The sequence below is a fragment of the Rhineura floridana genome, chromosome 1 (genome assembly GCF_030035675.1).
Source record: "Rhineura floridana isolate rRhiFlo1 chromosome 1, rRhiFlo1.hap2, whole genome shotgun sequence".
Classification (NCBI taxonomy): Eukaryota; Metazoa; Chordata; class Lepidosauria; order Squamata; family Rhineuridae; genus Rhineura; species Rhineura floridana.
Window position 1 is genome coordinate 147,071,589 of NC_084480.1, and position 24,020 is coordinate 147,095,608.

The 24,020-nt window shown below is 43.3% G+C and overlaps 1 protein-coding gene across 1 annotated transcript in view; it reads left to right on the forward strand.

Moving 5' to 3' along the window:
• Positions 1-1,116: 1,116 nt before the first annotated feature.
• B4GALT1 (beta-1,4-galactosyltransferase 1) overlaps positions 1,117-24,020 on the forward strand; it is a 101,265-nt gene continuing 78,361 nt past the window's right edge. The window contains exon 1 of the mRNA XM_061636032.1: positions 1,117-1,646. Within this exon, the coding sequence (XP_061492016.1) occupies positions 1,412-1,646 (235 nt within the window). The 5' untranslated portion in view covers positions 1,117-1,411. The remainder of the gene's footprint in view (positions 1,647-24,020) is intronic.

The following is a 24,020-nucleotide window of genomic DNA, read 5'->3' on the forward strand; positions in this document are numbered from 1 at the left end:
TAAAAGAAGAAAAAATGGACTGATGCAGGGGAGAGATGTGGCCTGCTGAACTCCCTAGCAGCCTCAGGTAAACTTCCTGGAAGATTAGGGTTGAGGGGGATGCTCTGCAACATTTTGTTGCAGGTCCCACATGTGCCTCTGAAAGCCAGGTGGGACAAACAATGGAGCCCAGAATGCTGGATTAAATCTACCTTTGGTTTGATGGGATTAATATTTATCTGTTTTTAGCTTGAGGGGGGGGTGAGACCTTGAAATGAGATAAAGAAGCCAATTTGAGTTTGTATTACAAGAAGTTAGCAAACAAAATGAACAAGACAACTATGTCAGTGAATGCAAACTTACCATGAAATACAAATTTAGAAGAAAAAAACCGTGAAGTTTCAGAATGATACTTAGAAGTATTGGGCAACTTCCAGGAACTGAGGCTAAAGAGTACTTCCGTTTCCACTGAAAAACATATTGTTTATAATATGAAATTGAATCTGCAGTTGTTAAACTGTAATGGTTGAGATGCAGAATACAGTGGGAGATTCAAGGTGGTGCTACTTCTGACTCCAGGGGGGTGGATGTCATATCTTCGAGGGCGCTGCCATTAAAAACACAAAACTCCTTCCTTGTAGAAAACTAGTCCACCGGGAGAAAAGTTTGGCATAGCCTTCTTCCTGCTGTGTTCGTTTATTACATGCCTGAGTCATCATCACTTAGGCTGCAATCCCACATACACTCAATCTGGAACATTACAAAATATGACCACCACCCTGTAGTTGAAATCGAGAATGCTACTCCCTCCGTCTACCCACCTCCTGTAGTTTCGATTTCACTCATGTTTACTGGCTGAAAACCACCAGTTGAACACTACAGGCAGCCTGCACTTCATACATGCGTAAAGCTAGCCCGCCGGTGGGTGTGCAGAGAAAGTCGCCGTCCGCGTCCTTATGAACAGAGCGGGGCACATGCTAAACCCGGTTTAAAGCCAAGGGACCTTGTGCACCCGATGACGGCGAAAATAGGTTGTGTGAATGGGGCCTTAACAGCACCATCCTTGATCTATCTCCTCAAAAGTAAGCAGGCGTACGGAGTTAAATGGGGCTGACACACACACACCCGGTGAGGGCGTGTAGGATCATAGCCTGAGTGAGACACTGTAAGCGTTCAAACTTGGACTTTCCCACAGCCACATTACTTCCTAGAGGAGGAGTTCAACAGCAGCCACCGCCCCGCCGCAGCTAGGAAAGGAGGAGCCCCAGCCTGACATCACAATTCCCCTCCCTTCGCCGCTGGGCAGGACAGCAGCTGGCGAGCGCCTCGGTATATTGGTAGCGGTCCCTTCGCTCCCCCGGCCCGATGCCCAAGAGCGCAGCGATGATGCGCCCTTCGGTGCCAGATTCGACGCACTGAAACCACGCGCAGGATGAAGGATCTGCCCGGCGCCTCGCTACAGAAGGCTTGCCGCCTCCTCGTGATCTTCTGCGTCCTCCACCTCCTGGTTGTGGTCTGCTACTACCTGGCGGGCAGCACGCTGAGCCTCCAGTGGAGTCCGGAGCCGTCGCCCCGCGGCTTGAAGCCCCCGCAGAGGGGCCTCCAGATGCTGTCGGCCAATGTCTCCAACCCGGAGGCGGATTGCCCCGACCCTTCCCCTCTGCTGGGTAAGTGCCTGGCTTCGCCGGCCTCTCTCGCTCCACGCCGTCCGGGCTTTCTGGCGTGCGCCCTTGTTCGTTCGTTTCCCTCAACCCCGATATCTCTTGACCCATGCGGTTCTCCCGTATTTTCATCCCGATCTCCTTGCCTCTCGCCTCCTGAACCCCGATTACCCCGTTGCCCTTTTCTGCCTCTCCAGTCCCCCACCCTTTCCTGTTTCTGTCTCCCCGCCGGCCCAGCCTTCTCTCGAAAGCCTCGAAGCATGGCAGGATTCCCCTGACTAAAGTTGTGTCTCCACTTTCCCTCTCAAGCTCTTCCTTTGTATTGAACGTAGCGGAACTTTCCCTAAGAATAAACAGGAGCCTCGCAAGGAGCGCGTTCGGATACAAGTTTCTTCCTTAGCGTTGGGAATTGTTACCCAGATCCGCAGCGCGGCAACACCTTTATTGTGTATGGCCAACCAAAATGATCTCGGACTTAATGAGCAAGCTTTCAGTTTCTCAATAACTCGTCATCAGGTTAAGTAGTTCATAAAACAGTGTGGGTGGGTGTGCGTGGTGGGGGTCAGGAATACAACACCTGTTGCTTTTGTAGACTTTGTGGTAAAGGTGGGGGGAGTACCTTTTATTTCGTAAATACCTAAAGGCTGCGTGCTTGTTGGGAAAGGGACCCGGTGAAAGAAAGCGGGTACCTCCGAATAAATATGCACAGGATGGGCTGCACGATTGCTTTCCAGTGCGCACTTGCTTGGGACTCGAGAGTAACTACTGTTGGGTTCAATGAGACTTGGTTTGAAGGAAGTGTGCATAGGATTGGGCTGCAGGCAACTTCCTTTTCTGTTACAACCACCCTCTTCCTCCCTCAAAACTTCCCCCCCTTTTCCGGAGTTGCTTTTTATAACCAGATCTGTCTTGGCTGAAGTGCTGCTGCAGCCCTGCAGTGCAGTTTTTGACAATGTGGTCTGCAAAGGGGATGTAAGTGGATAAATCATATGTGCCACGTTGCTGAAGAGGAACTTCCCCCAACGTTCCTATAGTTAAACATTTTCTCTCCTACTGAAGGAGAGGTGTTGTTGGTTGTCCTTTTGCGTTTTATTCAAGGACAGTTTCTTGGCCCTCCACAGGACACTGTGAACAATAGTTGTGGAGTCTTTTTTTTTACATTGTTCTGGATCTTAATGAAGCTTTTTGGCAAGCGTGCTAAAACTGGTCCAGAGTATGTGAGATTGCCATGCTGGTGTGTGGTGCTGTGATATACCCCTGCCTTCATGCATTGGGGTGGCTCTGCCTCTCGTCTGCTGAGCCAAGGAACCAGCATCACTCATCTGGCCACATTGGTGCAGCTCGAGGAAGTGGACAAGGTGCTTGGAATGGTTCGGGCAACCACGTCTGTTCTGGATCCTTGCCCATCTTGGCTAGTGAAAGCTAGCAGGGCTGGGACCACCGGTTGGGCCAAGGAAGTGGTTAACGCCTCCTTGAGGGAGGGAGTAGTCCCTGGTAGCCTCAAGGAGGCAGTAGTGAGACCTCTTTTAAAGAAACCCTCCTTGGACCCAGATAATCTGAATAACTATAGACCGGTGGCTAATGTCCCTTTTTTGGGCAAGGTTTTGGAGCGGGTGGTTGCCAGCCAACTCCAGGCGCTCTTGGATGAAACCGATTATCTAGATCCGTTTCAATCCGGTTTCAGGCCCGGTTTTGGCACCGAAACAGCCTTGGTCGCCCTGTATGATGACCTTTGTCGGGAGAGGGACAGGGGGAGTGTGACTCTGTTGATTCTCCTTGATCTCTCAGCGGCGTTTGATACCATCGACCATGGTATCCTTCTGGGGAGACTCGCGGAGTTGGGTGTCGGGGGCACTGCTTGGCAGTGGTTCTGCTCCTACTTTGCGGATCGTCACCAGAAGGTAGTGCTTGGGGAACATCACTCGACACCATGGACTCTCCATTGTGGAGTCCCCCAGGGATCGGTCTTGTCCCCCATGCTTTTCAACATCTACATGCAGCCGCTGGGTGCGGTCATCAGGAGTTTTGGAGTGCATTGCCATCAGTACGCTGATGACACGCAGCTCTATTTCTCCTTTTCATCTTCCTCAGGTGAGTCTGTTGATGTGCTGAACCGTTGCCTGACCGCGATAATGGACTGGATGAGAGCTAATAAACTGAGACTCAATCCAGACAAGACCGAGACATTGTTGGTGAATGCCTTCCCTGCTCAGATGGTGGATGCTTACCCTGTTCTGGATGGGGTTACACTCCCCCTGAAAGAACAGGTACGTAGTTTGGGGGTTCTTCTCGACTCTTCCTTGCCTCTCGAGGCCCAAGTGGCCTCGGTGGCACGGAATGCGTTTTACCATCTTCGTCTGGTAGCCCAACTACGCCCCTATCTGGACAGGGACGACCTCGCCTCCGTTGTCCACGCTCTGGTAACTTCAAGATTGGATTACTGTAATGCGCTCTACGTAGGGCTGCCCTTGAAGACAGTTCGGAAGCTTCAGCTGGTGCAGAACGCAGCTGCCAGATTATTGACGAGGACCAGTCGGTCTTCGCATATAACACCTGTCCTGGCGCGTCTGCACTGGCTTCCTATTTGCTTCCGGGCGAGATTCAAGGTGCTGGTTTTGACCTATAAAGCCTTACACGGCGTGGGACCTCAATACCTTGTGGAACGCCTCTCTCGCTATGAACCTACCCATTCACTTCGTTCAGAATCTAAGGCCCTCCTCCGGGTACCAACCCATCGGGAAGCCCGGAGGGTGGTTACTAGATCTAGGGCCTTTTCTGTGGTGGCCCCTGAGTTGTGGAACAGCCTCCCCGAAGAGGTACGCCTGGCGCCTACACTTCCATCTTTTCGGCGCCAGGTGAAGACCTTTTTATGCTCCCAGGCATTTTAATCTTCTTAACTTTTTTAATCTTTTAATCTGTATTTTAATTTTTGTAGTATTTATTTTGTTTTTGCTGTGCTTTTCGTTGTTTGTTTGTATATGTTTTTGTATTTTTATTATGATATATTGTATTTTATTTTGTTTGTTCACCGCCCTGAGAGCTATTTCGCTAAGGGCGGTATATAAATTGAAATAATAAATAAAATAAATAAATTCTTGTGTTAAGTTTTAATCGAAGGCCAGTTGCCGCACCTTAGCATGGCCATGAGTGGCATGGGGGTATGTGCTGGTCTTTGAGGAAAAACAAGAATGAAGCCTCTCTGAGTTGCCAGAGCTAGTTTTTGGAGTGCATGCCCAACAGATATAGTACTTTTAAAATTTGTTACAATTCTAATATCTTTAGGATCAACATACTATTTCTATTTACTTCTGTGCAATCTTTCCAGTCAGAGCCAGTGTGGTGTAGTGGTTAAGGTGTTGGACTACGACCTGGGAGACCAGGGTTCGAATCCCCACACAGCCATGAAGCTCCCTGGGTGACCTTGGGCCAGTCACTGCCTCTCAGCCTCAGAGGAAGGCAATGGTAAACCACCTCTGAATACCACTTACCATGAAAACCCTAATCATATGGTCAACATAAGTCGGAATTGACTTGAAGACAGTCCACTTCTTTCCAGTCAGCTTCCTGAAGGGGGTTGTATGGAACTGCAAGTTTGGGGCTGGGGCGGGGGGAAGATTGGTGCTTTTCCTGCCTATTTCTATTTTTGCTGCAGCTCCTTCCCCTACTCAGCTTTCCCCACAAGGGGGAAAAGAAGCTTGGAGGGTAGTCTTCCACAGATAAGAAGTGGGCTTCAGATCTCTTTCTGGTGTCTTTTCTCTGCAAGAGGTATTTGCCAGGGTTTTATTCCACCCTTTTGCAGGTCTTTTCACTGCTTGAGATACAGCAGCTGTGGCTTTGTAAGCCTTGGCTGAATCTTGTTTCCCCGCCTGCTCCCTGTCCTGTTACTGTGTGATATGATACTTCTGCTGTTTTATTTGTTGAAATCTGATTTATTTTAATTGTGCATATGTATTTCGTTAGCAGCAGTGGGGAAGGATGATGTATGAATTTTTTAAAATGAAATAAAACAAATATCTGGCTTAAATTATCTTCCACTTATCCAACTGCTAGAGATTTTGGATATTTGATATATCCTTGTATTTTTATGCCCTTTTCTGTTAGTTGTGTTTTAGTCTTTCTCCCCCCCCCCATTACATGAGGGGGGCATAAAGGACGATACATATTAAAGTGATACCTCCTGTTCTTTGTAGAACCTCAAAGTGATGGGCTCCTGATAGGCTTCCTTGGAGGTGCTGATATGGATCCAAATGCACCCCAACAATGCTACAGCACTAGGTGTTCCCACACATTTGCTATGTTTTAGGAAACCCCTCTTCTTTTGCCAGACTTCTTAAGATAATAATTTCTAGAGACTGTAGTGGTTAGAAAAGGGGGCCTTTGAAGAGGCATCATAACCCAGTGGTAGAAGGCATGCTTTGCATGCAAAAGGTCCTAGGTTGAATAATCCCTGGCATCTCCACCTGAAGGATCTCTGGCAATGGCTGGGAAAGACCTTTGTTTGAATCTTTGAGGAGCTGGTGCCAGGGAGTACATAGAGTAAATCAGCCTTCGACAACCTGGTGTCCTCCACTGTGTCGGCTGAAGTTGATGGGAATTTTAGTCAAAAGCATCTGGAGAGCACCAGGTCGGGGAGGTTAGATAGTCTGACAGTATAAAGCAACTTCATATGTGGATGTAAGATGATAAAAATACTTCCAACTGAATATAGTAAAAACAGCATAATGTCCCTAGTCTTTTTTTGTTAAATAATTTTGTACATTCAGCTTAAAAGAAAAAACCCAGTCAACAAAAAAACAACCCAAAAACCACGTCTGCCTTCAATGTCTAATTGCTATAACTTGGGCAGTTTTAATTTGCTTCCTTTGACATTGGGACAGCTTATTTGTCTTGCCCAAAAGATACTCCATACTAAATACTATGCTGCTGGAACATATAGGAATGGATCAGGAATGAGGAACCTTGTGGCCCTTGATATTTTGTTGAGCCCTAGGTGTCATCAGCCCTGGTCGTTGGGCTGGCTGACTGGGCTTGCTGGGAGTTCAAGTCCAATAATGTCTGGAGAGCCGCAGGTTCCCCATCCCTGGAATAGTTTTTTTTACTTTTACTTTTTTTAGATAATGCCTCACGTCTATACTAGAGTATGCTGCATTCCCTTTGTGGCCAGCTGTTTGGTTTATCCTTGTCTTGTTTCTATGGAATCAGTGCTTGCCTAAGGATAAAATTCAGTAAGTATCAACAACAAATGGGGAAGAGGAAGTCTGTTCTGATGCGTTCTTCCACATTTCAGATGCATTAGGCAAATTTGTCATTTGCCATGGAGGCTTTTGTATTAAAATCTGACCCAGTTAAATAATTTTCTTGTTGAATCCAATTTTATACCATTAACAATTTAGTGCCATTTGTGTGTGTGTGTTTAAAATATCAGGGTGAACAATGGGTATGTATCTACATATGCCATTATAACATGTATTTCAGAAGAAATCTCCTATACTCTTATACATCATTTGGCAATGTAGTGTTTTGATATCTGATTCCTCAGATTCTCTGTGAGAAGCCAAATTGTAACAAAACAAACAAAGCCACTCTCAATAGTCGACCTTTACTGCATCATAGAAGATCTTCTAGTGCTATCATTTGAGTGTTTATTTTATATGAAGCCTGGTGTAATTGCTTATCATTTGATCTAATATGGTCACAAGAATGTTGTAAAAGATCTTACCATTCTGGTTTAATCGTGAAATCAGTCTATACAAATGAAGCAATTGAGTATATTTATCTGGATCAATGGAGAATCGTTATTTGGTTTCTGTATTAAAGTTGTTTTTCCTTCTGTTCCAACTTTTTGGAATTTGATGGTCTGTAAGAAATTAATTAAAAAAACTGGTTTCATAATAATTTGCAGACAGACTTCATAAAATTTCAGCTGGAATGTTACCTAAGAGCTTTATTCATTTGACACTTTGCATGTGCAATGATGTGATTCCTTTAACTTTGTTCAACAGATGACTGTGCAGTCATCGTGCACAGAGGAAGTAAAAGTGGGTGTTTTCATTCTTAAGAGATTATTACTTGCACAGCTTTTTTTATAATGCTACTCCCCGGTACAGAGTGCCATCACCTCTTTTTTTTTTTGTGCTGCCCATAGGAACCATTTTGTGCTAGCACCCATAGCACTTTTATGAAGATACGAGTACTGGCCCCTTATTCTTACAAAAAAAGAAAAAGAAAGCATTACTTGTATGCATAGAACTGAAATTCAAGAACTCTGTATGTAAGGGATTAGAAAAGATTAATACCCAAAGAATGCCTTCTAATTGAAACCTTATTGTTGTTATGTGCCTTCAAGTCGATTATGACTTATGGCAACCCTATGAATCAGCGGCCACCAAGAGCATCTGTCATGAACCACCCTGTTCAGATCTTGTAAGTTCACGTCTGTGGCTTCCTTTATGGAATCAATCCATCTCTTCTTTGGCCTTCCTCTTTTTGTACTCCCTTCTGTTTTTCCCAGCATTATTGTCTTTTCTAGTGAATCTAGTGAACTAGATGTCAGGAATTCCCTTCCACCATCTATAACAAAATTTAAATACTCAAAGTAGTCACTTTGGCAAGATTTAGTAGTTTCCTTTCTGCAGTCATGTTGGGCTGGTTCAGAGGAAGAGCTCTGATGTCAGTGTAGACCAGCCTTTCCCAACCGGTGTGCCTCCAGGTGTTGTTGGACCACAACTCCCATCAGCCTCAGCCAGCATTACCAATGGCTGAGGCTGATGGGAGTTGTGGTCCAACAACATCTGGAGGCACACCGGTTGGGAAAGGCTGGTGTAGACAAACCGGGGTGAAAACCATAGAACGTGATAGTGTTGCAGTACAGTCTATATAATTGCTCTAGACAGAATTTTATAGCAAAGTGTTTAGAGGACAAAAAGTGATTGGGTAACAGAGTACGTACTGGTTGTTGGGCTGACAGACCCGACCCATCAGGATCATATATGTATTAGCTAACTTTCTAGTAGCAGCTTTGCTATTAAAAAGAAATCGTCTGAATTCTGTATTATTGATTGCTGCATGGTTTAGATTAATGAAAGTGAATGAAGAGTGTCAGATAGGGGACTCTCAGCTCTGTTAAAGTATGGAGTTAAATTCTGAATGAGTAGGATCCTCTTGTAGTGAGTGTTCTTTTTATTTCTATATGTTTTATATGTTGTAAAAGTTAATGGATATTTTAGTGGGTTATGTTATTAGCTTGTTTTTTTAAAATTCTATTTGAGTGGTTACACCATTTCTTATTGCATTGTTGTATGATCGGTGATAGCCTTTGGCAAAGCAATACAGATTTGTGATTAAGCGATTTCTTGTATGCTTGGGACTGAGAAGTGTGAGAACTTGGTATGTACGTAATGCCTAATTATGCAGCTGATCATTTGTAGCAACTACCAACACAGGAGCAGGCCTCTAGTTCAGGGGTAGACAACACGCTGTTCTCCAGACTTTTTGCTGTACTACAACTCCCATCATCTTTGATTATTGGCCATATTGACTGGACCTGTTTGGAGTTGCAGTCCATTTTCTGGAGGGTGCCATATTGGCTATGCTGCTGTATTTGGTCTTCATTAACCTAGGCAAGAACAAAATCTTTCCCAACTGGCATTGTACCACTAGTACCTTAATAGATAGCTATTTGCATTTAATAGAATTAAGTATCTTTAACTTCAGCTACCACGTGGGATGTCTGTCACCCGAGACCAAATATGGTATGAACTTGAAACAATTCTGATCGGCTCTTCCCCCTAACCTTTGCCCCTTAGGAGTGCCCACTCAGTCTTCAGCAAATAGTTTTGCAGTGGCCCTTTCATCTAGCATCATCCTCAGTCTGATCGCCTTTTATTTTTAGGTGTCTCCCTCCCCTCAGGAAGCCAGGTCTTCAGCAATGTATCCCTAAGACAGCATTTTGTTTAGTTTTTGGTGGAGTCTTGCCTCATTTAGACTGTTGCCAGCTGGTTACTCCTGAGCACATGCACTCTAACTAGTTGTCCCTGTCTCTTCCATCCCGTTGCCTATTTTACTTTTGTTACTTTCCTCTGGTTAGTCAGGAACCCTAAGGACACGAGGCATCTCTTAAGGGAGCTTATGTGTGTCTCAAACTGTATTGGAGGAATTCCTATACACAGCAAGGCACATGGCTCAAAGGTGACCTATGAAGCCTGGCATCCCTTCAGCCCTCCCATCGTGGCCAGTGCCCTGAATTTTTTGCAGTCTGGTTTTCATTACTGGCATAAATCCACAAGCTTGGTTCCTGGCTGTTCAGAGAGCTCCATTATTCAGTCATGACCCTAAACACTCGAGTCACAGTGAAACTTGGGAAACCCACTTCTTTGTTTCTCCTCACTTTGGAACAGATAATTATTAGCATTATCTTTTCTTTCTACCTCTTCCATTTCTTAAATCATCTGTCCTTACAGGGGCTAAGCATGGTTTGGGGCTGGGTTACATAAAGAACCCCTGTTACCCATACCAGCCTGTCTGTACTCTGAGACCTGCATTGGAGTGCCTGTTAAGTGTCGGCTGGTGAAGGAGATCTAACTGATAAGCAGTTGCAACAGGGACTTCTTGGTAGTGGCCCCATTCACTGCAGTCTTTATGGAATTAGAATTCCTGTGGAGGTTAGGCAGGTCCCATCCATTGCAGTCCTTAAGTGGGCATTGAATGCCTATCTCTTCCCTAAGTCCTTTGCTGCTTGATATATGAAATGGAAATTGACTGTCTTCAAGTCGATCCTGACTTATGGCTACCCTATGAATAGGGTTTTCATGGTAAGCGGTATTCAGAGGAGGTTTACCATTGCCTCCCTTTAAGGCTAGTCCTCCCCAGCTGGCTAGGGCCTGCTCAGCTTGCCACAGCTGCACAAGCCAGCCCCTTCCTTGTCCGCAACTGCCAGCTGGGGGGCAATTGGGCTCCTTGGGACTATGCAGCTTGCCCACGGCTGCATAGGTGGCAGGGCACATAACCCCTGAGCCACTCACTGTGGGGCTGATCTTTAGCTGGCCCTTGACACCCAGGAGATGGAGACACGAGCGGGGATTTGAACTCACAGACTCTGGACTCCCAGCAATGCTGTCCTCCCCACTTGATATAAGGAGGGGCTATAAACTGGGCCTACCATCCTGGGGTCGGACTTTTTGTTATGTTTTGTTTTACCTCTGTGGCAGTTGTTAGGCTTTCAGAAGTGTTATAAAATGGGTATTTAAATTATTTTTTATTTGTATTTGGACTTGGTTTTCTGTATGTTGTGTGGAGTATGGTTCTGTAAAATAAAGTAATTATAAATTGTTTAAATACAATTAATCTACAAGCTGCTTATATAATCATGTTTTGGGGTTTGTTGAAAAGATTGGCGATATTTTCTCTTTCTCTTTTTTGCTACATAGTGTGTTAATAGCTTATCTGCAGTATTTTATTATTATTATTATTATTGCTTTTTTAAAAGTACAATTGCTTATCGCCATTAATGTTTCTTTTGTATCAGTCTGAACTCTAGTTCTCTTTTTACTTGGCTTGTATTATCTAAATTATCTAAACATCTAAATTTGTTTTGTGTGTGAATTCAAATCCTTTAGTCTTTTCAATGAGGTTATTTTTTCTTTAACTGGTCCCCCCCCCCTTTAACAGGGAGAATATCTGCACAATTATACCATGTATATGTGTGCTAAAGGTGTCCCAAATCATTCCCTGGTCTAATCCATCTGTGAAACTGATCGCAAATAATTCTTTTTAATATTTTTACTGTTTGACTTCACCATTTTATAATATAGAAAAGTTCAGTTGCCACTGGAAGAGCCTAATTTTATCTTGTATTTCCATTCACAGCTAACAGTATTACTTTGGAACTTATCTCTGTATTTCGCATCTTAGCAAGTATATCTAGAACCATGAGAACCATGTCTATTTGAGTTACTTTGATGGTATGTGGAGAAAAGTGTAACCTTAAGATTATAAAATGCCATGTGAGGAGTTTGTAAAAATATGTAAATCATTAACCTGCACATCTATGGCTAAAGTTTTTCTTAAAAAAATTTTTGGAAGCATATATTTGATTCCCCACCCACTCCTACTGTGGAGCCTTTCAATCTATGGTTCCATTTATAATTCAGTTATAGCTTATTGTTTTAATGATCTCTCCCTCTGCAAAGTCCTCAAGGATCCCAAAAACATTCCAGGAAAAATATCCTGCTGAATGGTTACATTCTAGTAAAAACATCCTGCTGAATGGTATGCCGTAAATACTTGCAAGAGTTCGTTTTAACTCTTCTAATTTTCCTTTCATCAAAATATGTCATTTACAGTTTTCTTCAATAATATCAAAGGGAGAAAGGGTGGAATATAAATCTAATAAATAAATAAATGCCATCCTTTTTGCTTCAATATTAATACACGCTGCAAACACTTCGCTAATCTTCACACCATCTAAGTAGGAGACATGATGTTGTTTTTATTTCAGTTTCTTGTATTAAAAGTATTTGTTCTTGGAAATATGTGCTGACTTCTTTCTTTTTGCACTGTTGTTTAATCTGTTAAGTGAAACTGCTTTACATTTATTGGAGTGTATGTGTAGTGTTGTGAATATTTCAAAAAGCCATCTGAATTCTGTAATTCATAAAATTAATAAAAACCAATTTAGCTCCACTTTTGGTGGATGTTGGGCCATGTAGAATCAGTGTGTGTGTGTTTAGAAAGCCTGCTTTCCATCTTTGCATCAGAGAGGCATAGCACACTCACCGACTGGAATTGAATGACAGCCTCATGCTTTTGTGGGAGAAAATTAAAGCATGTGGTTGGGGTTGGGTAGAGATGTGGCCTGAAAAACAAACTGGGGAAAAAACATGTTTCCCCCCCCAAAAAAAAGATTTCCAGTTTTTTCCTGGGACTTTATATGTCTAGGGCTAGAGTGGGATCAGTGGTGGCTGGTGCCCATTGAAACTGGTAGGGTGGAAGGCAAGGAAACAAACAGCAAGTGGAGTAAGAGCCAATGTTGGGCACAGCCAACTAATCCTAGTTCTCTCACTGTCTTCCTTCCTGTTAAGTTCTATAAAGGACAGCACTGAGACTACACATTCACATGAGACATTTATTCCACTATTATTCCACTTTAAACAGTCATGGGTTCCCCCAAAGAATCCTGAGAAGTGTAGTTTGTGAAGAGTGCTGAAAGCTGTTAGGAGACCCCTCTTCCCCTCACAGAGCTACAATTCTCGAAGTTTTCTGGGAAGAGGAAATAACTGTTAAACCACTCTGGAGAATTGTAGCTCTGTGAGGAGAATAGGGGTCTCCTAACACCTCTCCCCATCCTTCACAAACTACACTTCTCATGGTTCTTTGGGGGAGGCCATGACTCTTTAAAGTGGAATCAATGTCTGTTGTGAATGTGGCCTATGGAGGAGGATGCTGACAGCCAGTGCTGTCCCCTGGACTGGTTGTATGTAAGAAGGCAGGCAGGTGGGGTTGAGCTGAGGACAGTGCCCCATTTGCTCCAATGGCCTGCCTCTGCTGAGTGCTCTTTCTCCCTGGTGATGTCAGACATTGAAAACCGAGCCAGTCTCTAATTGCACAGCTCCCTTCTACGTTCGGTTTCTTGGTTACACTATAGCATGATGGGATGTTGTCAAGTTTTTCTTGTTTTTCTAAAGTTGACATTATCAGTTCCTCTTAAGAACTCTTTTGTAGCTATAGTGCGACTATTTTATTCCATCCCTTATGATGCCAAAATAATATGTAATTTCTGAAACTAACCCACCAAATAATGCCATTGGGAAGCTTTATGGTTAACGGTGGGTGCGTAGGAGCAGCATATAGTGGATTGCTCCAATTATTGGTGGTTTATGCCACATCAGCTGCATAGCCTTATCCTAGTTTTTCTTCATGCTAGAGTGTGACAGAATGTGGAAAATAGCTAGAAATCAGGGAACCGAATTACTGCTGTGTATCCTCACGTTTGGACAGGAGTGCTGCTATTCAGGGTGCCAGTCAGCCTGTCATGCTCTTCTCCAAGAAATATAAGCTGTGAGGGGCTTCAGCAAGGCAATTCACTTTCCTTCTCCCAGGTTTTCCATTTTTTTCTCTTTCAGCAGATACTCAAAAATGCTTTGGTTTCTGGTGACCACTGTGCATACTCAGTCCTCATTGGGTTTTGATTCACTCCCTCCTTTCCCCCTTTTCTTTTACTTTGTAAATGTGTGCATACCAGGGGAGTCACTGGAGTATGTAGAAGCCACTATCTTATTTTTAGGTGGCTGTGTTTTCCTTCCAAATGGATAGGCACTTGACTGCCTGGGTTTGCTATTAATGTTTACAAGAGGGACCCTGCAGCAAAATGTTGCAGTGAGGAATGCTTCTGTTCATGCTCTCTCTCGCACTCTATCCTCCAGGCTGCTATGGGTGGTGGTGGTATGTGTGTAATGCATGCATGCATGCATGCATACATACAAACATATTCTCTCTCTCTCCACATATATATGAAATGTTATCTATGTATGTATAAAATACGATAGATGGATGCACAGTGTGTATATATTGTATGCAATTAAATCTGGTGAATTCTTGTTTTCCCTTTTTTTTAATGTGCGATAATGATATGGTCTTGCTAAACTTCTTGCAGGTTACCAAGGGCGAAGTTGTGGGCAGTTACTAGGCAGGGTGCTAAAGTTGTAACCAGAACTATCTCAGCTACATCTTCTGTTTCAAGCGGAAACTAGTGCCTTTGCTGTTGTTTGTCTTTTTGGGAGGCTGTCTGTGAGAACATCTTTGTTTTCTTTAATGTTGCATTTATGTAGGTTGTGTTTTTCTTATACACTTACTTTGAGCTTGATGCTGGTAGCTGTTTCTGTGACCTCCCCCCCCCAAGGAATATATCAGTAATCCATTTATACAGTGACCAATTAATCATCAGTAACTTTCCACCCCCTTTCTAATCTCCCTTCCTTCCAGTCTAGAAATACAGAAAAAAGATCAGAATGTATGCCTGAAATCCTTATGCTCCACCTCTATCACTGAGATCCTCTGATGGGGCACTTCTGGTGCTTCCCCATGCCCCTGAGGTTTGATTGGCTTTCACCATGGACTGAGCCTTTCATGCAGCAGGCCCTGCCCTGTGGAACTCCCTACCAGTAGAGGTTTGACTGGAACCATCCCTCTCGTCTTTTGAAAACTACTTTGCTTAGCCAGGCCTTTGCAATTTGAATGTTCTCTTTTTAACCAATATGTATGTATGTATTTTATGGTTGCCTTTTTGCAGATTTTATTTTTCTATGTTGTATGCCACCTTGATATATGAAAGTGTGGAGGATGAATATGTAAATAAAATAAATACACAAATCCTTCCTTCCAAAGGTAGGAGTGAAAATAGATGAAAATGGAAAGGGGGGAAAAAAGAAGTCAGGAAGAGAGAAATGCTGGTGTCCTGTGCTGATGGTCTTAAGTGTTGTCCCAGCTATGCCCACTTTCTTTCCTATAACTTGTAGACACTTTTTTGTGTCTTAATCCTTCTGGTCGCTTGCCATTTGCACCATAATGTGATTGGTCAGACCAAGGACAGTCTTTCCCCAGCATTCTGTGTCTAAGCACAGGTAACTCTGGAAGCTCAGAAACAGGGCGTGAGAGTGATGACTCTTCCCTGTTTGTCCCCTGCAGCTGGGGGTGGTACAGTATTCAATGCAAGCCCTATTCAGAGTAGACCCATTGAAGTTAATGGACATGACTAACTTAGGCTCATTAATTTTAGTGGGTCTATTCTGAGTAAGACTTCGTCGAATACAGCTCCTAGTCCTTGGAGGTGCTGTACATAACATTTCTATTTAACTGCCATGGCTATTAGCTGTTGTTTTACCATAGATGAAGACTCTGTGGCCCTCCAGATGTTGTTGGATTCCCACTCTCATCAGCCAGAGTCAGCATGCCCAATAGTCAGGGATCATGGGAACTGCAGTCCAACAATGTATCAAAGGCCACAGTTTCTCCATCCTTGTGTTAGTCTCATCCTTCACATGTTTGTCAAAACTATTTTTTTTTTAAAAGCCACCTAAGCTAAAGGCCCCCAGCGTGTTTTGTGGCTAAGGATTTGCCTGAAGCAGCTATACAACAGAACATGACGTTCTGGTTTCAAAGGGCCATAGGAAGCTGCCTTATATGGAGTCAGACTGTTGGTCCATCTAGCTCAGAACTGCCTACACTGACGGGCAGTGGCTCTCCATGGTTTCAGACCAGGGTTTCTCCCAGTCCTACACGGAGCCATCTCGATGACTCTTCTGCTCAGGTTGTGAAGAAATACCTGTGTGTGTGCACTCTTGTAGTGATAGGGTTTGGCATTTGATGGACCAAAAACATTTGGTCAAATGAGGGTCAAATAATTGCCAAATATTTAAAGCATTAACTTTATTAGAACAAAAAAACACTACATTCTTATGAATGTCTACTTAGCAGGTCCACTGAGTTCAGTGGGACTTTGTCTCAGTAAGCATGCATAGGCTGCAATCCTGTGCATATTTACCAGGGAGTATATCAAACAACTCAATAGGACATTGTTGCACTGTGTGTAGTTGTGTTGCTTAATTTTGTTTAAAAGCAGCACCACAGCAGCAGAGAGTAACAGCAGATGTTGAAATGCGAGTGTGCCAGCGTGTGCGTGCGTTTGCCTAAGAAAGCAGGCTTTTACCCTGCATCAGCATCACTGAGACTGGAGACTTAGTGAAATAAGAAAAGCTACTTTTAGTAGATGGAAAAGGCATACCTAGTTCTAACTAACTAGCTAAGTTGGAGGCATAATGCCCAGGTGTAGGAGTCAGCCCCATGCTCAGAGAGAGCAGAGACAAAGGGATGTCTCCTCTCTCCCCGACAGCCGGAGGACAAAGGAGTGGAAAGGGCGGAAGAAGGAGGGGCAGGTAAGCTTCCCTAAAGACGTCACAGTCTAGCGACAGAAGGAAGTCAGTCAGAGCATCACAGGTAAAGGTAAACAAGCTTATCCATCTGGAGGACCCTAGCTCTGTCTCCCTTCTGGAGCTTAATCAAAAGAACAAAACAGGAGTAGCTCTTGCCCCACTTCCAACAGACATACACGCCTACTCAAGATATGCATAGGTTTGTGCTGTTCATCATCAGTGTGTTTGACAGTTAACTAGCTTTCATAATTAACATTTTTGTCATGAAGCAATGACTAACTTTTAAAGAATTGTAATGCAGTTTTGACAATACTAGATAAGGCTCCTATAAATGTGTCGCTGATCTAGTTCTTCTTTTTGGTTTCTATTCAAGGTCCACCTACAGTTATTATCAGAGCTTGGAAAAGTTACTTTTTTGAACTACAACTCCCATCAGCCTCAGACAGCATGGCCACTGGATTGGGCTGATGGGAGTTGTAGTTCAAAAAAGTAACTTTTCCAAGCTCTGGTTATTATACAGCCATATAGTCAGCATGGATATTTCGCATTCCACAATGTTAAATTGAAAATACCCCCATGCCATTCTGATGCTTCCCATAACCGCATTTCAAAACAAAACCTTACAAAACTTATAGCCCTGAACTCAGAAACGCTTGCTTAACAACCCTCTGAATTCTCATGGTGATACACAAAACACTCGGAGAGAATCGAGAGTTCAAAGTGTAAAAAGAGAGAGAGAGAAACCAGACCCCTTTTGGACTTTTTTCTGTGAGGGTTCTCATAATTTGTTGAAATTAATTAAAAATCAGTCATGTTCACAGAGTACCTGTAAACCTATTACTGACCTTGCCCCCATACCTTCATCTTCTGCAGATTAAAAGGTAAAAAATTGCCTGGCTGATTTTTAATTAGTTTAAGAAATTTAGCATTGAACTCAATGATAATGTCAGGCATGCTAAGTAAGAACCAACTGCCAAGGTTCTAAAAGTCAGCCACTCTGATTGAAGCTCTGTGAGGGGAACAGGGCATTTCCTAGCAACTCTCAGTACCCTTCACAAACTACACTTCCCAGGATTCTTTGGGAGAAGCAATGACTGAAATAAAGGGCTGATGTGGATGCGGCCAGAGACAGCTTCGGTTTAAATTTGGGTGGGAGGCTATATGTGCCTACTGTAGAATAAAAAGATGGGGGAAACCCTGAAGAAGAAGGATACATAAGAACATAAGAACATAAGAAGAGCCTGCTGGATCAGGCCAGTGGCCCATCTAGTCCAGCATCCTGTTCTCACAGTGGCCAACCAGGTGCCTGGGGGAAGCCCGCAAGCAGGACCCGAGTGCAAGAACACTCTCCCCTCCTGAGGCTTCCGGCAACTGGTTTTCAGAAGCATGCTGCCTCTGACTAGGGTGGCAGAGCACAGCCATCATGGCTAGTAGCCATTGATAGCCCTGTCCTCCATGAATTTGTCTAATCTTCTTTTAAAGCCATCCAAGCTGGTGACCATTACTGCATCTTGTGGGAGCAAATTCCATAGTTTAACTATGCGCTGAGTAAAGAAGTACTTCCTTTTGTCTGTCCTGAATCTTCCAACATTCAGCTTCTTTGAATGTCCACGAGTTCTAGTATTATGAGAGAGGGAGAAGAACTTTTCTCTATCCACTTTCTCAATGCCATGCATAATTTTATACACTTCTATCATGTCTCCTCTGACCCTCCTTTTCTCTAAACTAAAAAGCCCCAAATGCTGCAACCTTTCCTCGTAAGGGAGTCGCTCCACCCCCTTGATCATTCTGGTTGCCCTCTTCTGAACCTTTTCCAACTCTATAATATCCTTTTTGAGATGAGGCGACCAGAACTGTACACAGTATTCCAAATACGGCCGCACCATAGATTTATACAATGGCATTATGATATCGGCTGTTTTATTTTCAATACCTTTCCTAATTATCGCTAGCATGGAATTTGCCTTTTTCACAGCTGCCGCACACTGGGTCGACATTTTCATCGTGCTGTCCACTACAACCCCGAGGTCTCTCTCCTGGTCGGTCACCGCCAGTTCAGACCCCATGAGCGTATATGTGAAATTAAGATTTTTTGCTCCAATATGCATAATTTTACACTTGTTTATATTGAATTGCATTTGCCATTTTTCTGCCCATTCACTCAGTTTGGAGAGGTCTTTTTGGAGCTCTTCGCAATCCCCTTTTGTTTTAACAACCCTGAACAATTTAGTGTCATCAGCAAACTTGGCCACTTCACTGCTCACTCCTAATTCTAGGTCATTAATGAACAAGTTGAAAAGTACAGGTCCCAATACCGATCCTTGAGGGACTCCACTTTCTACAGCCCTCCATTGGGAGAACTGTCCGTTTATTCCTACTCTCTGCTTTCTGCTTCTTAACCAATTTCTTATCCACAAGAGGACCTCTCCTCTTATTCCATGACTGCTAAGCTTCCTCAGAAGCCTTTGGTGAGGTACCTTGTCAAACGCTTTTTGAAAGTCTAAGTACACTATGTCCACTAGATCACCTCTATCTATATGCTTGTTGACACTCTCAAAGAATTCTAATAGGTTACTGAGACAGGACTTTCCCTTGCAGAAGCCATGCTGGCTCTGCTTCAGCAAGGCTTGTTCTTCTATGTGCTTAGTTAATCTAGCTTTAATCATACTTTCTACCAGTTTTCCAGGGACAGAAGTTAAGCTAACTGGCCTGTAATTTCCGGGATCCCCTCTGGATCCCTTTTTGAAGATTGGCGTTACATTTGCCACTTTCCAGTCCTCAGGCACGGAGGAGGACCCAAGGGACAAGTTACATATTTTAGTTAGCAGATCAGCAATTTCACATTTGAGTTCTTTGAGAACTCTCGGGTGGATGCCATCCGGGCCCGGTGATTTGTCAGTTTTTATATTGTCCATTAAGCTTAGAACTTCCTCTCTCGTTACCACTATTTGTCTCAGTTCCTCAGAATCCCTTCCTGCAAATGTTTGTTCAGGTTCAGGGATCTGCCCTATATCTTCCACTGTGAAGACAGATGCAAAGAATTCATTTAGCTTCTCTGCAATCTCCTTATCGTTCTTTAGTACACCTTTGACTCCCTTATCATCCAAGGGTCCAATTGTCTCCCTAGATGGTCTCCTGCTTTGAATGTATTTATAGAATTTTTTGTTGTTGGTTTTTATGTTCTTAGCAATGTGCTCCTCAAATTCTTTTTTAGCATCCCTTATTGTCTTCTTGCATTTCTTTTGCCAGAGTTTGTGTTCTTTTTTATTTTCTTCATTTGGACAAGACTTCCATTTTCTGAAGGAAGACTTTTTGCCTCTAAGAGCTTCCTTGACTTTGCTCGTTAACCATGCTGGCATCTTCTTGGCCCTGGCGGTACCTTTTCTGATCTGCGGTATGCACTGTTGGCTTGTGTGCATTGTTGTGTGAAACAGCATACATTACGTTGGAGTTAAGTTGAGCAAGAAACATCTTCAGAGCATGTTAAGAGTCTTTATTAAGACATTAGGGCCAGAGGCTTAAGAGTGAATACATGTAGAGATTCTTCTCACCCCCCTTCTGGTACATCTCTCTCCATAGATAAACACAAAAGACAGCCTCTCAGCTCAGAGGCATAATTCAGAAGAGCAACAACTCACATAGACTCTGTTACAACTTTCCCAGCTGTTATCAGATGGCTACCATAGCAACGACCCTGGCAGTCCGTTCCCAGACAGAACATAGACATAACTCCCCCTTAACCAAAGTTACGTCTTGAAACTTGCAGGCTTCATGGAAAACTACTAGAGACAGTAATGCCTACTGGTCGCCAGCCCAACATGCACTCCAGTTGAGCTTCTAATATAGTGTTTTTAAACAACTTCCAAGCATTTTCGAATGATGTGACCCTCTGGACTTTGTTTTTCAGCTTTCTTTTTACCAATCCCCTCATTTTTGTGAAGTTTCCTCTTTTGAAGTCAAATGTGACCATGTTGGATTTTCTTGGCAATTGGCCAGTTACATGTATGTTTAATTTAATAGCACTGTGGTCACTGCTCCCAATCGGTTCAACAACACTTACATCTCGCACCAGGTCCCGGTCCCCACTGAGGATTAAGTCCAGGGTTGCCGTCCCTCTGGTCGGTTCCATGACCAACTGGTCTGGGGAATAGTCATTTAGAATATCTAGAAACTTTGCTTCTTTGTCATGACTGGAACACATATGCAGCCAGTCTATGTCCGGGTAGTTGAAGTCACCCATTACTACCACATTTCCTAGTTTGGATGCTTCCTCAATTTCATATCTCATCTCAAGGTCTCCCTGAGCATTTTGATCAGGGGGACGATAGATCGTTCCCAGTATTAAGTCCCTCCTGGGGCATGGTATCACCACCCACAACGATTCTGTGGAGGAGTCTACCTCTTTTGGGGTTTCGAGCTTGCTGGATTCAATGCCTTCTTTCACGTATAGAGCGACTCCGCCACCAATACGTCCTTCCCTGTCCTTCCGATATAGTTTATATCCAGGGATAACCGTATCCCACTGGTTTTCTCCATTCCACCAGGTCTGTTCACAATGTTTTCCTTTTGGAAAGGAAAGGGGCTTCCCTCTGCCCAGTGCCCACCCATCCAATCTCCTCCCCCTCCCCTCCCCTTTCTGCCATCCTCCTCCCTTCCCTGCCCCTCCCGCAAGTCAGTTTCACCTGTCCTAAGCATGATTGCACAAGAATAAATCCCACTGAACTCAAAAAGCATGCAAATAATCAAACCTGCCCTCCCTTCCCCTCCTCCATCCCCTTCCAATCCCCCCTAATTCACTAATAGGCAAAAATCCTTGCGGTTTAAGAACGTACCTATAGCCAACAGATATTTCTATCAAACTTTGAAAAGCCGGGAAATTGGGCAGCTATAGTGAATGCACCAGGGGAGCAGGAGACCTGGCCTCCTCTCTGAGATATTGTACTGCCCTACAAATATGTCAAAATGCAAACACCATTTGGGTTGGTCTTTCACAGTCCAATCCACTTCCTGTATAGCTTGGAAGAATTTGGTAACATGTGCCTCTGAGCACATGGTGAGTGGTGGCAACACCTGCAATCAGCCCATATAACAGAAACAAGACGTGTGCTGTGCTGATCTTGTTTGAGCAGGGAGGAAGCAACAATATTAAAACAGTTGACATAGTTCAGATAGTCACTTTAAATATGTCTGATTTACTTTGCCATTTTAGTGATGTTTCCTATAGTAAATCATTCTCTTTTGCTTCTGTTTCTGTGAATATGTGAAGTACAGCAACACTTTGCAAAATTTACACTAAAAAAAGTCCAAAAATAATTATGGAATAATGGCACTGACTGTTCTGCAAAATAGTTTCCAGTGGACATGAGGAGTGTCTCAGTTTGCACAAGATAAAACAGTGGGAGGTGCAATATATTCTAGCAAAATTCTAGGTGTGCTATGTTTTTAATTGACCATGCCCACCTTTCCTTAAATGAAATAGTTTAAACATAGCAGGCTGAAAACATGCATCTTGGGCAGGCCAAGTTTGTTTTTTCCAACAGCTAGAGTCATGGCTTAAGTAGCAACATATTGTAATCAATCTGATTTTACATCATACTGCAGTTTCAGATTCAACTGTTAAATGCACCCAAAATAAAAATAGAGCATAACCTCCAGTTTGAAACACAAAAGGCTATCTTCACCATCATATGACATTGACCAATAAAAAGGCTTTGAAATTAATAAAAATAAATTTGGCACAGATTTCCAGGATAAATAATGAAATACAATTTTCTAGGTTAGATTCTCTGTAGAAACAGTAGTAACACAGAAAAGAAGCAAAGTAAGAACACCACCAACAAACTTACAAAAATGTAATTCTCCATCTTTGGAGATGGCAGGTGTTGCCACCACTCACCATATGCTCAGAGGCACATGTTACCAAATTCTTCCAAGCTGCACAGGAAGTGGATTGGACTGTGAAAGACCAACCCAAATGGTGTTTGCATTTTTACAAATTCAGAGAGGAAGTCAGGTCTCCTGCTCCCCTGGTGCATTCACTATAGCTGCCCAATTTCCCTGCTTTTTAAAGTTTGATAGAAATATCTGTTGGCTTATAGGTACGTTCTTAAACCACAAGGTTTTTTGCCTATTAGTGGATATTTCTTAAAAAGGAAATTATAATGGAAATAAAGCGAAGTAATAACAGCTCCCCTTACCACTTCTTAAACCCTGCATCTTTAAGGGCACTTGAATTAAATAGACAACAAATGCTTCAGGCATTGTGGCTTCTTGGAATGTTTTATTGACCACTGTCAAATAATAGATGGTCAGGTGACAATATTTGACCAGACAGTTGACTGGTGTGCCCACACTACACTGTAGTCATAAAGGTTCTTGTTTCAGTGTTCTAAGTTCAGGACTTGCAATATCTTATTATATCCAGCTTGTCTGTTTTAAAGGAACTTAATACAACTGGTTCGTTTTCTGAAGCAATGTAAATTTCTATGTCTTTTAGCTATCTGTGAGTTGCTGGCAGCTTGTTTAGTTGACGCTGGCTGAACTTTGATACTATCGTAACTGAAATTTAGCACTGGAACTTGTTGTTTTGACCTTGTGTTACTAAGGAGACTAAATATATCCAGTGACTGATAAGCACAAGCAGTATGGAAATTTCAGGCAGAGACTGGCTCAGGCCTGCACAACTCGTGACCCACCAAGTCAAATGCAACCCACCAGTCGTGTATGAGGCTTGCCCTCCCCTGCTGTTGGCCCCCTAGCAACTAGCTTTCAGAGGTATGCTGCTTCTGCACACTGAGGTTCTATCTATCCATTGTGAGGTGTGTCTTCCATGAATTTGTCTGATCCTCTTTTAAAACCACTGAAGCTACTTCCATTGCCCCATCTTGTGGCAGTAAATTCCATAAATTAATTACCCGTTGTGTGAAGAAGTATTTTCACTTGTCTGTCCTGGATCTACCGCCAATCAATTTTTGCTGGGTAATCCTGAGCTCCAGTATTATATGAGAGAGGGGGGAAAACTTTACTCTATCCACTTTCTTCACTACTCGCTACAAATTGGACTGCCTTCAAGTCGATTCCCACTTATGGCGACCCTATGAATAGGGTTTTCATGGTAAGCGGTATTCAGAGGGGGTTTACCATTGCCTTCCTCTGAGTTTGAGAGGCAGTGACTAGCCCAAGATCACCCAGTGAGCTTCATGATTGTGTGGGGATTTGAACCCTGGTCTCCCAGGTTGTAGTCCAACACTCTAACCACTACTCCACACTGGCTCTCCCCCACAAATTAAAAAGCCGCAAATTCTTTCATTTTTTTCTCTCATGTGGAAGTAGTCCAGCCCCTTGTTTGTCTTTTTCTTGATTTGTTGTTTTTAGCCCTAAGTTTCATTAAAATATCTAAAATAATTGTGTGTGTGCCACTGACAGCACAATCCTATGCTTGTCTATTCAGGTGTAA